Here is a 15,095-nt window from a genome sequence, read left to right as displayed (position 1 = left end):
ACTGCTGCGTGTGGCATGTGTGCATGTGTGTGTGTACAAAGACTGTCCAAGCAGCCTTTACACATTGTTCCATTCCACATCATGGAAATGGGACAGGGAGGAAATCATAAATACCACTAAAGAGGAATTAATTTCTCTGTTTAGTGTGTACCCAACTGCTGGCTGATTGCTAAATATAGTTTTTAATTGGGTCTTGTCAGTGATTAACTGTAAGTGTTATACAATACAACTCAGCAGAGAACCTGTATTGGGTGGCTAATTAAAACCCATTGTTAACAACAGATTTGTTGCTAATTACTCTACATGTGCCCCAAGTGCCCAGAAAACAACACGTCATAATTAAAAAGTTATAATTTATGAGTTAAGCTAAGGGTCAGCACAGGATGTATAGCAGGGTTTCTCTTATAACAACATATCGTGACTCCAGCGCAGCAGATGGCTGATACTTTATGGAAACAAGCAGCTGACATGACACTTGTTATCAATCTGCCTGCATCTGAAGTACAATCACAGATATGTGATGTATAACATGATCATCGTAGATACAGTTTTGCCTTGTCTGTCAGAGTTTGAGGCTTTCAAGATATATAAAGGGCTTATATATCATTTAAAGGGCCGTATATGGTGCAGCAGTGATGGAAAATCAATGCCTTTAAAAATAATCAACCTACAGAACGATTTAAATGCTCATCCAGCCAGGAAGAATATTTCAATAAAGTCCCAACCGCTCCTATTTTTTGCTCTTCATTTGATTGGAAAATAATGATTTTGTTAGAAAATCTGCAATGAGTTTATAAGCCACCGAGGTGTGTGTTAGTCTTTTTCCTGACGATAAGCTGCTGAAGTGGTCCAGGGACCCATATTGTTAGCCATCTGTGCACATAAACCAGATTCACACTCTCTTTCGATCTTATCAGGTGAATGCCCATCCAAGCATACTGATGGAGGTTTATGCAAATAGTGTGGATTATGGAATTTCTGAATGTCTGAATCCATTCTTCTGCATTTTTAAATCTCAGTCTCTCAGATGGTCAGTGCAGCCATGAATGTTGGAGAGAAGATGCATCACATGATGATGGGTGGGGCAGTCATGCTTCTCCCCCCTGCAAATGAGTCATTTAGTTTTGCGAGTGTGGATGTGTGATTACACCAGTGTCATTTTTGGTATTTGTGAGAAAACTGTCACATCCTGTTTTATGCCTCCAGGCTGAAACCTGTAGAGGATGTTGAAGCAGACAGCGAGTCCTAATTGTTGCTGTTGGATTTCTCATTTTCATTTTATAGTTGATCTCTTAGTTCATATTTTTTCTTGAGATTCTGTCTGTCAAACGAAACAACATTATTCATGCATCTTTACACTCGCTGTAGGGTGAATTAGGATTTTTTTTGTGGTGGTGCGATGGTTGAGAAGTGTATTTAAGTATTGTAAAGGCAGATGTTTCCTCTCGGTGTCCCTAACATTACTTATAGACCAATTGTCCTGCAGTTTTCTGCCGCTTCAATCGGATCTGAGATCTATCTCCAAATACTGAATTGTACAGACAGATACACAAGCACCGACAATGCATCTCACCTTATTGTCATCTCTAGCACCAGTCACAGTCCCACATATTTTTGTCTTTAAAGAATCTAATGACTTCAGCAGCTCTTTCATGCGTGCCCCCTCCGGTTTCTGAGCCGACTGCCCCGTGCCAGTCTGGCAGTGCCCTACTTTCCATTTGCCTGAAAAGGCATCACTTCAACCAGGAACCCGTCTGATTTAGCCATTTTGGGTTCTGCCATGTGACACTGTGGATTTTAATAGGAATGGAAAGTTCCTGTCCTTTGTAGGACTGCAGAAACACTTTCCATGCTTTTACGCAAGTGAGAGAGACTGTGTCCAAATATCACCCTGTATAAAATGTGTTTAACCCCATGAGGGTACAAAGAGTTGAACCCATTTACTCATCTCACCATTATATATTTGTTCTATTTCACGCTTCGTTCCTGTATTATTGCATCCTTTACTTAAATTCTGTACATTACCTAACACCTTGAGACTGTCCTCTATATCCTCATCTTATCTGCTCCACTATGGTCAAACAGGTCGAATAGTAAAGTCTGCCAGACTGGCCCGATAGCATAAGCACTGACGTTACCTTCAAATGTTTTCTGGCAAACAAGCAAAAATTATGCTCCACTCTCTGTTACTCACCAAGCGAGTGTGTATCCTTGAGAATAAAGAATGGCATTACTCAACATAATTTCACCTTGCTGGCCCGCTGGAATATTCTGACATTGTTGCAAAGTGAGCTATAATTAGATAACAAGATTGATAATGACATTTTGTTCCTCCTCGATATTGATCTGTTGTTCACCAGCACGCTTTGCACAAGTGCACTTACATTATTTTTAATGTGCATTGACTATTGATCAGGTAATTACTTAATTGTTTTCTTTATAAATCATTTCTGTGCAGGACAGTAAGTCTGTCTTCTTCCACATTCACTACCCATCTTCTGATCATGCAGCAGAGTATAAATATTCTAGTCGCCCAAACACACGAGAGCTACAGCATCGCATTCCTCCAAATGGCCTTCATGCAGTTTTAACAAATGTTTGTTTAGATGGAAGAGCTTATCAACCAATACTTTTAAGTCTGCTCCCTGAGGCTGGCAAGACTCCAACTCCCAGCAAGCACTGTTCCCACAAACCGCAGGCAAAGCTGCTTTGTCTCTGCTGTGGCTTTTTCTTCCTTCTGGATCTAGTGTATTTCTCTCACTTTCTGTCTCCCATCCCTCAACCTCGAAGAGGTCAGGAGAGAAGAGGAGACGGAGAGAGAAGGCAGTGCAGAGCTCTCATAATGAGCAGCAAGAAAAGACCATTCACACTGAGATCAGGGCAATTAGCTCCATGGTCTGAATAGTAGAGGAACACAGACGTCTGTTAATAAAAGCTGACAATTAAGCTCAACAGCGTCTATTCAAATATCCTCTTGATAGTGTGTGGGGCACAGTGTTTGGGTGGGTGTGCCGGTCCTCTCTGCAGTCCACAAGGAACAAAGAAACCATGTCTCTGTGAAAGGAGGATGTTGTTTGTATTGACCACCATGACCTTTATCAATCTGAAAAATTAAAATAAACTATTCAAACCATTTGAGAAATTCTGCAGCTTGTGTTAAACAGTCTCACTCTCTGAGAGATGACGTACTTTAAGTTTTCTCTGGACTCGTTGGGGCTTTTCTTAGAGTACAAAACTGCTTGTGTGCCGCTGGCATTGGATGATAGAATACAGTGTGTCCATGTGGCATATTCTCAGCTCAGCGGGAGGGCGCATATTGCACAAAAAGAAATCATCGGTCAGGTGGAGGTGAAGGATGAGTTTAATCAAGCACCACTCAGATTAATGGACATTTATGGGATCCTAAATTGAATCAACATTGATATTCATTTTGCTTATGAAATTACAGTCATAGGGTTCCATTTTTCAGTGTCCTGATCCTTTCCCTCCAGCTGTGTTCTTTAGCTTGAGATCGGGTCTAAAGTCACAATAGACCATTGACATTTAACATCCATAGGGCATACAGATGTGGTTTATTTGCACTCTGTACTTTGATAACATCTTAGAATGATGTATGTGTTAAAGTACTCTAGCTTACGTTTTATGTTGTTGTTGAGGAAATGATAATGTAGGCATGGCTGATTAACATGACTATAAATGTGACAAGGAAGTGGCTTTACTAAAGTGGTGCTCGCTGTGAGACACTTGCTAATCTATGAAAGGGGGGGATGTAGATGAATTGGGTGCTAATATTATCCCTCGGTCTCTGCAGCTGCTGCTAAAGAATGAATAAGGCGAGGCGGAGTGAGGAGAGATTATAACAGGAGATTTCAAAAGCTGCTGTTAAAGGGTGGAAGGGTGGAGCCGGTTGAGGTAGAGCACGTAAGTCTGTCGAAGTTTTGAAGGAGAGTTAAGAGAGGATCCTTTTGACAGAGTTCATTGTGTCCTGAGATGTTGAGGAGGTTTTCCCTGTGTCATCAACAGCACTTCTCTTTCCACTATAGCACTCTCTTTTTCATGCTTCACATTTCAGTTCTTTCTTCTCTCCCCACACGCCACTTCACCCACTTCTCTTGAGTATCCTCATGTTTCATCACCCTCTTTTGAAGCTTCACTTTATCTCACCCAGTGGTGTTGATGGAGGACTGTTATAGATGGCAAAGAGGAACTGGACGACATGACAGTGGATCTGGTGCAGCCGTATATTGGCAGACACTGATTGAGGAGATCAGGTTTTGGCCTAGAAATAAGAAAGTTATTTTTCAGCCAGAAAACCTTTGGACTGACTTGGACAGACAGTGTTTTACAAAAAAAATAAAAAAAATCATGTTTTGGAACTTGCGTAAAGAATTCCTACTCAAAGAACTGAGAAGCGTGGGTCATTGAAGTCTGATTGAAAATAATTTCTGCGAATCAAAGCAGAAGGAAGATCACGTCATTGCCAAGACAGTCGGACTGAAATTCACACACAGACACATAGATGAACTGTACAAAACATTACGTTCCTTTTTCCTTTTACCCTTTTCATATCCAGTATAAGAGACTCTCAACGATAAATCAGATAAAGTCGTCTGTTTAATATTTTATTCACTCATTTAGCTTGTGCTGTCCATGAAGTTTGACCGTTAACCTCTTTTCTCTCCTCTGCGGGTTTCTGTCTTTTACTTCTGTAGACTGAGTGACACCAAATCCAGCAGCCACTGTTTGTTCTGTTTCCTATCAGGTCTGAATTATTCATCAGAGAGAATGTTATCATTCTCGAAAGCTCTGGTGGACACCCAGATAGCTTTGAAGTGTATAACAGGATATGAAGGGAAAGGTGTTGCTTCAGAGAGGTGCTGATAAAAAACCACAGCTGTGTTAAGGCAGTTTATCTCCCAGAATTAAGTTTATGCGTTTTTCTTATGTTTAATTATTGTGCTCAAATACATCCACTCTGCATGAGTTTATTAGTTCCTTTGTGCACATTTGTCCTAAGGAGTAAATAGAACCTCTAATTTGGTCTTAAAATTGCATTTTTTTCATTGCAATTATTGATTTTTTTATGAGCTTATGTTGTATCAAAAATGTGTAAACATTTATTTCAAAATTGGAATTGCCAGAAATATTTCAGTTTTGCTTTTTTGGCATTCTCCATAGTTTTGAGAATAAAAACAATACCGTAGTTATTGAAAATCCACCAGAATCCAGTGGAAGTATAACAACCTAGTTCAAGAAAGTGTAGATCGGCTCTCTGGATATGTCTGACCTAATCTTAAATCTGCCCTCAATCCTACTCTGGCATATAGAAAAGGCAGCATGACAACCACTTGAGACGTAAAATCTTGTCTGCTCTTTTTTTGTGTCTACATATCCACCGGCTAGACAGCGAGGTCTTCCCCTTTGCCTCTCTCCCCCTGATCCCCACCCTCAATACCCCCAGGGTACAGTGTGACCCATACAGTCATCCAACCGGAAGGCCCACCGCTGTCCTCCTACAGTCCTCCACAGTATACATGACCTCATTAGGCAAGCCCCCCCTCTGAACTTGTTTTACAGTATAGTACGTTATCCGTCTAACCTATTGACCCTAATAAGACAGAAAAAACCCAACCCCCTAACTTCCTGAGCATGACCTACTTAACGTATTCAAGCACATGTGGATTTGCACCCACAAACCCAAGCACATCTCTCAGTTGTGCTTTTTTCTTCCCCAATCTACCCCTTTGTCATTCCTACAAGCCATTGTGTTGTGCCAGATGACACATATGCTCCAATTAGGTTTATGTGCTTGATAGGTCTTAATACTGAAGATATAGTATTCCATGTATGTTATCACTACACAGATAATTGTCAAACATCACTCACAGCTAATTGGTTAAATTTAAATCCCCAAATGAATCTCTTGAATTGTGCCATTCAACAATCATACAAATAATGGAGAAATATATTGGTAATGAGGTAAAAATACCATCTTCTCCACTGACAATAGACACAGAAGACAATTATACAATCAGCCACTAGATACAAGTGTTATAAAATAAATGTCAGAACTCCCTTTTTCTCAGCTGGAAAACCCATCCAAATAAATGTTACAAGTGCAGCCTCATTCTTACTAAACAGGAATGTTTTAAAAAATCTTAAAAGCCACAAGTGAATCATTTGCCTTTGACAGACATAAAACTGGAGTAATGTGATCTCTTCTGGTTGGGGTTCAGAATCTAGCAGCGAAGTAGACCACACAAGAGAGTATGACCTTAGTCCAATCTAGTTAACACAATACATGTACTGTATGATCTCCGGCTGTCAAATATCAGAAATGACAAGATTAAGGTGAATAATTAACATTAAATAGTTTTTAGAAAACATGGAAAATCATAGTTTGCTTGTAATCCGAGTGTGATTCTGCTTTAAGTATGATGTCTATCAATACGATTGCTTAAGATATTCGGAGTTAACCACAGTAGAGACATCCCCACCCTGTTTATCACACAAGGATTTTAAGAACAATTGCTCTTTTAGGGAAAAAGTAAGTTGGCTAGGCTTCACAGTCCTGGCACAGACTGCATGCACTCGGGGGCGCATGCATCAGTGTATATGTTCTTCAGTGCTATTTTTGTGTGTGTGCGTGGGTTAAGATGATGTCGAGAGCACTCCAAATTTCAGTTTGCCAAGTGTTCGCATTGCATGCAGTGTGAAAGTAAAGTATATAGAGCAGGCAGAGTTTTAAATTAGGTCTATGTCTATGAATTTTTAATCAAAAGAGAAACGGGAAGACATGGAGCCAAGTGAGGCAACCGCTGATGTTACTGAGCTGGTGGAGCTTTCATAGTTCATGCTGTGTATAACCTCGGGGAGATATCCAGTTAATTGTCACAGATTGTTTTATTTTTATCAAATATTCTTGGGTAAGAGAGCGTGAGCTGGTAGGTGATACTTCTTCATATTTGCAGGGAAACAGAATTAGCTTCTCTCCGCCCTTCGGGTGTGAAAGGATTCAGGGTCTTGATAAAGAACCCTTTCAGAAAGGTGGATGCTTGATGGCAATGGGGCTTAAACTCAGGTTTACCAACCTCAGCCACTATGCTAAATTGGTTCACCCTGAAAATAGGACCACAGCTCTACCATCTGTCTGGATTTAACCTAATTACTGCAGTATACAAACAGTCCAACACACTGATGTAGGCTATGAAATGACCCTTTTGAATACTGATGATTTGCGAATTTGTTAGGCAGGACATTACATCTTTCTCCTAACTACAAGATGTGGTAAATTAATTCAGTTGTTCCCTAACAATTTTAAGACTTACCCTTACAACTGTATCAGGTTTGCAGTAGCTTTCTATGGTAACCATTTATTCATTGCTTACTATTTGACTGCATGTTTTTTACTTTTAGCAAACTATTTTGACTATTTATATATAACTTTAAGCAATCTATGTCAACCATTTATCTATTACTTTGAACTGTTTTATCGCTTCCCCTTGACTTTAAGCCAATGAATTGAATTGCATAGTCATTACTTTTACCTACCTGACTTCTTATTTTGCTTGCTAATACATTTTCAAACGCTCTTTACTCTATGAACGCAACTCGATACTGCTGACTCAATCTGCAGATTTGTATTTTATTTTTTATCATGTTTTTTTTTTCTTCTTCAAATTAGGTGATCTACACCACTGTATGTCTATGATAACTGCAGAAGCAGATTCCTTTGATATATGAATATTATCTGACTTTTGCTGACTATTCTGTGTCATTGTGTCTTTTAGTTGGGATGAGAGCAGTTCCATCAGCAGTGGTTTGAGTGACGGCTCAGACAACCTCAGCTCTGAAGAGTTCAACACGAGTCCCACTCTCAACTCCCTTCCTACCACACCCATCGGCTCCCGCAGAAACTCAGCCATAGTGGTAAGTAATGTACACACAAGCATTCACACAACATACACACACATTTGCAGTGTTTGTAGGTTTCGTAGTATTGATTAAGCTGTTAATCCAGTGAGCTATTGATGAGGTACTGAATGATGTGTCATACAATCTGTCAGTGTAAAGGACACACACATACACACGACGGGCAGCAGGACATGGGCTTCAGAGACAAAGCCTGATTAAGTATTCTGTGCACACCCATTATATTTATCACAACTGCAGCAATCAATGTTCACCACAACACACACACACACACACACACACACACACACACACACACACACACACACACACACACACACACACACACACACACACACACACACACACACACACACACACACACACACACACACACACACACACACACACACACACACACACACACACACACACACACACACACTGCTTGCTGGCTAGCTGCATTGTTCAGCAAGGCTCCATTTTGGTCTTTTGTTGGGGTTTTAAAGCTGCATTAAGAGCTGAACTTTTTAATAGTAATCAGGTTTATTCTGGATTTTTTATAGTCTAAAACGTTTGAAAATGATCAACTAGTGTGGCCATAGACATAGTTGTTGGTCAATGATCTACAATGATACATACAAACCATAATATCTTGTTGCTGCTGCTTAAGAGGTTTTGTTTTACTATACCAGTTCAGGCTCTGATTGAGTCAAACATTTTTTTAATTCCACCCACCTGACCTAGCCGATCCAGAGCCTATAGTTTTTGTCCCAGTTCAGTATTATAATTAGCATGGCTAAAACAACTAAGGAGGATTTGGGACTCATGACCTCAGTGCTTTTAAAATCCTGTCTTCAGTTCAGCTTGAGGTTCTTTAATGTCCATCTCTACCTGTATGGGTTCCAGACGTGTGTGTTTCCCAGAGTGTCTGATGTAGGTCACACCTCCGCAATGTGGTTTATGCGACGGATGTAGTGGGCTCTCAGAGAAAGAGAGACAACGAGACGGAGGGAGTTAGAGAGAGCAAGGGAATAAGCGTAGCCATGGCAACCGAAGTGCAGGGATGCTGAGAGTGCGGGTCTTTGTCTTCTCCTGTATATTGAAGGACAGGTCTAGAACAGCCATCTGCACACGTACACATACACACCCACACACAGCCATCTGCAGTCCTGCATCCGGGCCAGCGAACCGCAAGAACAGTGTGACTCCCTCCACGCCTAGTTGCAGGAGTCATAGCAACCATTACCCACCCCCTCCCACCCCATGGCATAATTTCTATGGCAACCAACCATCACCTCATCATACACCCTAATACACATGGCTCCCTCCTCTCTCGCCATTCTCAACCAATGCTTTATCTTTATCGGTTTCTCTTTGTCTTTTTGTCCTGCAGCCATTTCTTTGTCTCCATTTCCTCCTCTGTATCACTCCACCGTCTCCATTTGACTCCTGTTGATTTTAATTCCCTCAAAGGAAGCTCTGAATTTACATGAGTTCCTCATGTCTCCCACATATTGCATAATCTACTTAACAAAGATATGAGGGTGGAGGATAAGACATGGTTGAGAGAGGGAGAGAATCAAAGCCAGAAAGTGGTGTGTGTACAGGTGGTACAAAAAAACAGATTTCCCTCATTTCCACATGGAGGTAGACCAAGTAATCAAGGTAATACACCTTGTTTCCCAATACATTTAGTTTGTGTGTGTGTGTGTGTGTGCGCCCCTATCTGTCTATATGTTTGTGTTATTATCTTGTTTTGCTACAGCTATCTGGACAAATATGTATCAGGTCCGCGCCTGTTTCAATAATCAGGGAATGTGTGTGAGGAAATGACAATGTTTTATCTGGTCAGACAGGACACACACACACACACACACACACACACACACACACACACACACACACACACACACACACACACACACACACACACACACACACACACTCCCCCTCATGTGATGTGAACCTGTCCATGGGGTCTATTGGTTTTAATAAAAAAGGAATTCAGCATATGAGTCCTCATGAGAACTGCTGGGTGCAATGTCCTGAACTGGCAGATACACACACACACACACACACACACACACACACACACTTCACACACCCTGATGCATTGTGTAACTGTCAGTCTCCTACAGGGGAGAGAATAATCTGTCTCTGTTAAAACTTGCCTTATCTGTCATCATGAAGGCTCCTATAAACACTCTCACACACTTACACTGGGATTGTGCATTATGTGTTGACTCGAAGACTGAGTAGCGCCTGATATAATTTGGTGCTCTCTCAAATCTTTTGTTGTAGTTGTGTCAGTTCACCTCCATATTTGTTCACCACACACACACACACACACACACACACACACACACACACACACACACACACACACACACACACACACACACACACACACACACACACACACACACACACACACATACAGAAGACCATGTCTAAGTTATGATCTTACATTTCCTTTAATTTACCATTTGACATTCATTCTTCATCATGGGATTTTATTAAGGCTGTGTTGTCTTTTTTCTCTAATGTAGCTCAGTGTGTGTTAGTCTTTGTGTCTAAGCTGTGTGTGTACATGCATACTTACAGTACGTGTGTGTGTTGGGCAGTTTCTTCTCTCTCTTTTGAAGTGTTCAAATGGAACAGCATTCGAAGACTCGGGAGATGAGACATCAGAGAGAGTGTTTTTGGGTTGACTGAGTTAGACATGTTTTTCTGCTCAGAAGGCATCGAGATGAGGCAAGACTCTGAGGCTCTGTCTGAGGACACACACCTCATCAAATGCCTTTTTTTCAAACTGGCCAATGATGAACAAAAGTACAGATTTCAAGGGATACACAATGTTTTTGCATTTAAATGACCCAATGAGTTGTTCCATTGGCTCATTCTTCCCAATGTCCTAAGCTAACTCTGTAACACGGATAATGCTAAGGGATGTCATGAAAAATAATTATCCAAGAGAAAGTAGCAAAACGTTCAAGTATTTTGGAGGATTACATAAATGGAGTACAGTTCTTAAAGTTTTCATTATGCTATAATATTACTAGTGGCACACAAAAAGGCACATTGCTTACCCGTATCATGCTATATATACAGTACCTGAGTTTTTAATATCTACCAAAACTGCAGTAGGTGTCTGGAGCTCTTTATTGTGAGTGTTAAAAGTGGCTAAAATGTCTAAACACCCGGTTAGCTCACCTGGTAGAGCTGGTGCGCCATGCATCAAGGCTGAGTCCTTACTGTGGCGGCCGGGGTTGGGGCACTTTGCTGCAGTTGACCCCTCTCTACCTTTCGTGACTATTACTATATAATAAAGGCAAAAAGACCCCAAAAATCGTCTTTAACAAAATCCCAACACAAGAGCCTCTTACCAACTTTTTTCAAAACTTTTAACCATATCACACGGTCTTCCTCAGGGCAGGGAGTTTGTTCAGATGTTACAGAGATAAATCTGTTGACACACATGCCTAAAAGCTGTTAGGATTTAATCCATAGCACTTCTACAAATTTAGAATTAGGCTCGTTTATCTAAGGTACGCCTATCACTCAAGCATTCAGGTACTCTGCTTTACTTCCACCAACACCTCATTGGGACAAGTGCTGGATATAAAGATCAATATAAATGTCTAGTCCTCCATTTTGAACAAAAGGTCACTAATAAAGCCTTATCTTAAAGCTCAGATTCTAGTACGTAGGAGTCTTTCCATTTCACTAACTTAACAATAAGAGCCAAATACACTTTTTATGTGAGATTGGAAAAGCTTACTTTCTCTCTCATTACTTTTTAGCAGCACTTTGCTGCCATGATTCTTTCTATGTCGGTTTCTTTGCTTTTAAGGCAGTCAAAACATACTTTAGATTTAGATAGACTAGTAAAACCATGCCTAGTAAAACCATGCCTAGAAAGCAAACAAACTACCATAGGCATACAAATCAATTTTGGCTGGATTTTTTGTAACTCAGATCTCACACACTCAATGCTTAAACATTTTCTTGACAGAGTGTCTCTAAGCTTGTGTCTGTCTTTCTTATTCCAGATGCGTACGGATGCAGAGAAGAGATCTCTGGTGGAGAGTGGTCTGTCATGGGACAGTGAGGATACCAAACCCAGCCGCAAGAGCCAGGGCAGCGGCGTCTACGATACAGGAAGTCTTAAGTCCGAATCAGCCAATAAATGGAAAAAGACGCGGACACAGGGGGTGGGGCTAGAAGGAGGGAAGGGCGAACTGAAGAAACCTCAGACCCTGGGTCAAGGAAACGTTTTGAAGAAAGGAAGGAACCCACCTGTAGGAGTCACCTCGCCGATAACACACACCTCTCAGAGTGGGCTGAAAGTGGCAGGTGAGAGGAGAAAACACACACACAGTGAGAGATAATATATAGCAACACTTGAATTGGTTTCATAACCTGAGCAGACTGACACATCGGCTGTCTTTTAATATTCCCTTCTCTTTGGCCGTCTCACACCCACGCACAGTCACAGACACACTCTCTGTCTTTGTCCCACACATTCATCCACAGCTGCAGCCCACCCTCCGGCCTTTAGAAAGTGGTGCCATGTATCAAACGCCCATCACCACCCACTCCCTTCCTGCCAGCCAGCCAACCACACACTCACACACACACACACACACACACACACACACACATACACTCACGCACACACACATGCACACACAGACTAACAGTGTTTTTTTTTTCTTCCTATTGGTCCAGCCTTTCCTATGCAAGCTTTATTTTTGTGCCGGACAGAGAGAATTTATAGCCCTTAAATAATGGCCTTGTACCCAAAACAACTGGACCAGAGACAGTGTGTGTGTTTGCAATAGTGTGCGTTTGTGAGTGCAGACACGTCTGAGATTGTGCCAGCCTTACAGAGTGTCACCCATCTCACTTAACACGCACACACACTCTCACTCACACACAAAGAGCACAATAGTGCCGATTGTGCAGCTGCTTTTTAAGCACACCATCTGTGTGCCGTTTACGTAAGCACACACACACACACACACACACACACACACACACACACACACACACACACACATACACATACACACACACACACATACACAAATATAGACAACCAAAACAACAGGATATTGGTTGTGCTGTTGTGTGCCAGTCTAGATTTGCAGTGTCTGTGTAAACAGTCCACTTTCTGTGGGACTGTCCTGTGTTTGCATTGCCAGCTGTTGAAATGACAGATATGCCAAACAAGTGTGTTGAACCAGCCTGTGATCTCTGTGCCAGGCTGTTATTGTTATTGATGTGAACAGTATGAATCTGCTATCAAGGCTATTCAATCTGCCACAGAGATTGAATCAGATTCTAAATAATCAAATGATCATCAGTGTGGAGGAGCTCATGAATTTACATTCATCTTTACTTAGTGTTGCCTATTCAAAAAAGTATTACTTTATTTGGTATATTTTTTAAAGATGTTGGTGGAGCTTTGCAACTAACATCCATCATTTGTTTAAAAAATGTTCAGCCATCAGCACAGCCTCAGTTGTCATTATGGGACAACAGTGTCCATTTACAGTGCAGTAAAACATCTAACTGATTTAGTTTTACTTTCTGAATTATCCACTTGGTGTTAACACATTGCACACCTGCTGGAAGCAGAATGTAGTTTGTAAGTGTGACACAGTGCAGGTATTCATCATTCTGTCATCAGTACTGAAGTATTATGTATCTCTCTCAGTTTCCTTTCTGTCACGTGCACTCATGCAGTCACACACCTGCAGATACATTTTGTCACCTTTCTGCAACAAATGTTTAAATACCTCTCACATACACACAATTAAACACTGACACTGTATCCTAACGACCACAAATACAAGCACATGCATGTTTATGGTGCGATGGTTGATGGGAGTCACTGTGGGGTCTTGGAATGAGGCGGCTAGTCTGCCTTTGAAACTGTCGGGAAGGATAGGACAGGAATACGAGGTGTGTGTGTGGATATGTGTGTTGATACATCATTTTATAATTCTCTCCCTTCTGCCACAGTGGCCTTAAATAAAAGAAGACTTAGGAAAGGATAATATAAATGAGTATTTTCATCAACATCCAGAGACGGCAGTGTTAGAAATGTTTTGGAAAGGCTTTCCCTGTCTGCCTTTGTCTTCAGATGTCTACCTCTCTTTAGACATGCAGGCCTTCTTGCGTCGAGACATGTTGTGATTCACGGAGTCTTCTACACACACCACTTTTTCAAGCTGTTAGCTCTACTGTCTCCACAGCCGGTGTTAGAAAATCTGGCTTTATTTATGTCAAAATTAATATGCACGCCTGGATTCCGGCAGTGTGTGTGGGTTTTCTTCTCACTGCCTTGTCTGCAGTGTGTGTTTCTGCAGCTTAATAGTCTTGGAACGTGCAATGTTGCGGTTATACGATGAACTGACTTTATGACTTGACATGTAAACCCAATTTTCACATTTACAAAAGAACTACAAGCATAATGTGTTGTCAGTGTCACATTCCAATAAGATCCAATCACTGAGAACCGTGAGTGTGTGTGGTATATATATATATATATATGTCTGGCCCTATGCGTGTGTATTTAGCAAGCTTTTTCAATACCCTTAAGTGGCTCCAGATGTCCCACGGCAGCACGCCGGTGGGTCCCATTCAACAGCAGTTCTTTGACTCCGTTAATGCCTTGTATATAAACCTCCCGTAAGAACTCCCATTAGATACAAATTAAGGGTGTTGGTAGTGTGGGCTCGCACTTGGGTGGGTGGTGCATACAGTGCACATGTGTCTAATAGTTTTGTTCTCATAATAACTTCCAAACAAGTCTAGTTAATTTGCCAACTGGGAAATGTGCAGATGGGAACAAAATCACATCATTTTCCTTTAACCTCCGTTCACCCAAGCCATCTCTCACTCTGCCTTCTTTCCCCAAAGAGGTTTCAAGAGTGGATAAACTCAGTTATACTGGGTGTTTCATGCACTTTTGTACCCGCAGACACACTCTGTGAATGTGAACACCAGTTTTCCAAAGCCATGCCGCATATGTTAATCTCAGAACTCTGCACTGTGTACTTACTGGAAAGCCAGAGAAAACTGTTTTTAGTTCATCAGGATGGAAAAGAGGAGTAACCGCATGATAGCAGTGTGTATGCGGGTGAAGCTGGCTGAGAGTCTGGTCTACTCAC

The 15,095-nt window shown here is 41.3% G+C and overlaps 1 protein-coding gene across 1 annotated transcript in view; it reads left to right on the top strand.

The window, feature by feature from the left end:
* Positions 1 to 15,095, top strand: part of LOC129099324 (neuron navigator 1-like) — an 80,905-nt gene that overhangs the window by 49,492 nt on the left and 16,318 nt on the right. Inside the window, exons 7-8 of the mRNA XM_054608523.1 lie at positions 7,791 to 7,929; positions 11,967 to 12,270. Coding sequence (XP_054464498.1) covers positions 7,791 to 7,929; positions 11,967 to 12,270 — 443 coding nt within the window. The remainder of the gene's footprint in view (positions 1 to 7,790; positions 7,930 to 11,966; positions 12,271 to 15,095) is intronic.

This window comes from Anoplopoma fimbria, chromosome 12 (genome assembly GCF_027596085.1).
Source record: "Anoplopoma fimbria isolate UVic2021 breed Golden Eagle Sablefish chromosome 12, Afim_UVic_2022, whole genome shotgun sequence".
NCBI lineage: Eukaryota > Metazoa > Chordata > Actinopteri > Perciformes > Anoplopomatidae > Anoplopoma > Anoplopoma fimbria.
The sequence above is the reverse complement of the archived record's forward strand: the minus strand, read 5'-3'. Positions and strand labels throughout refer to the sequence as shown.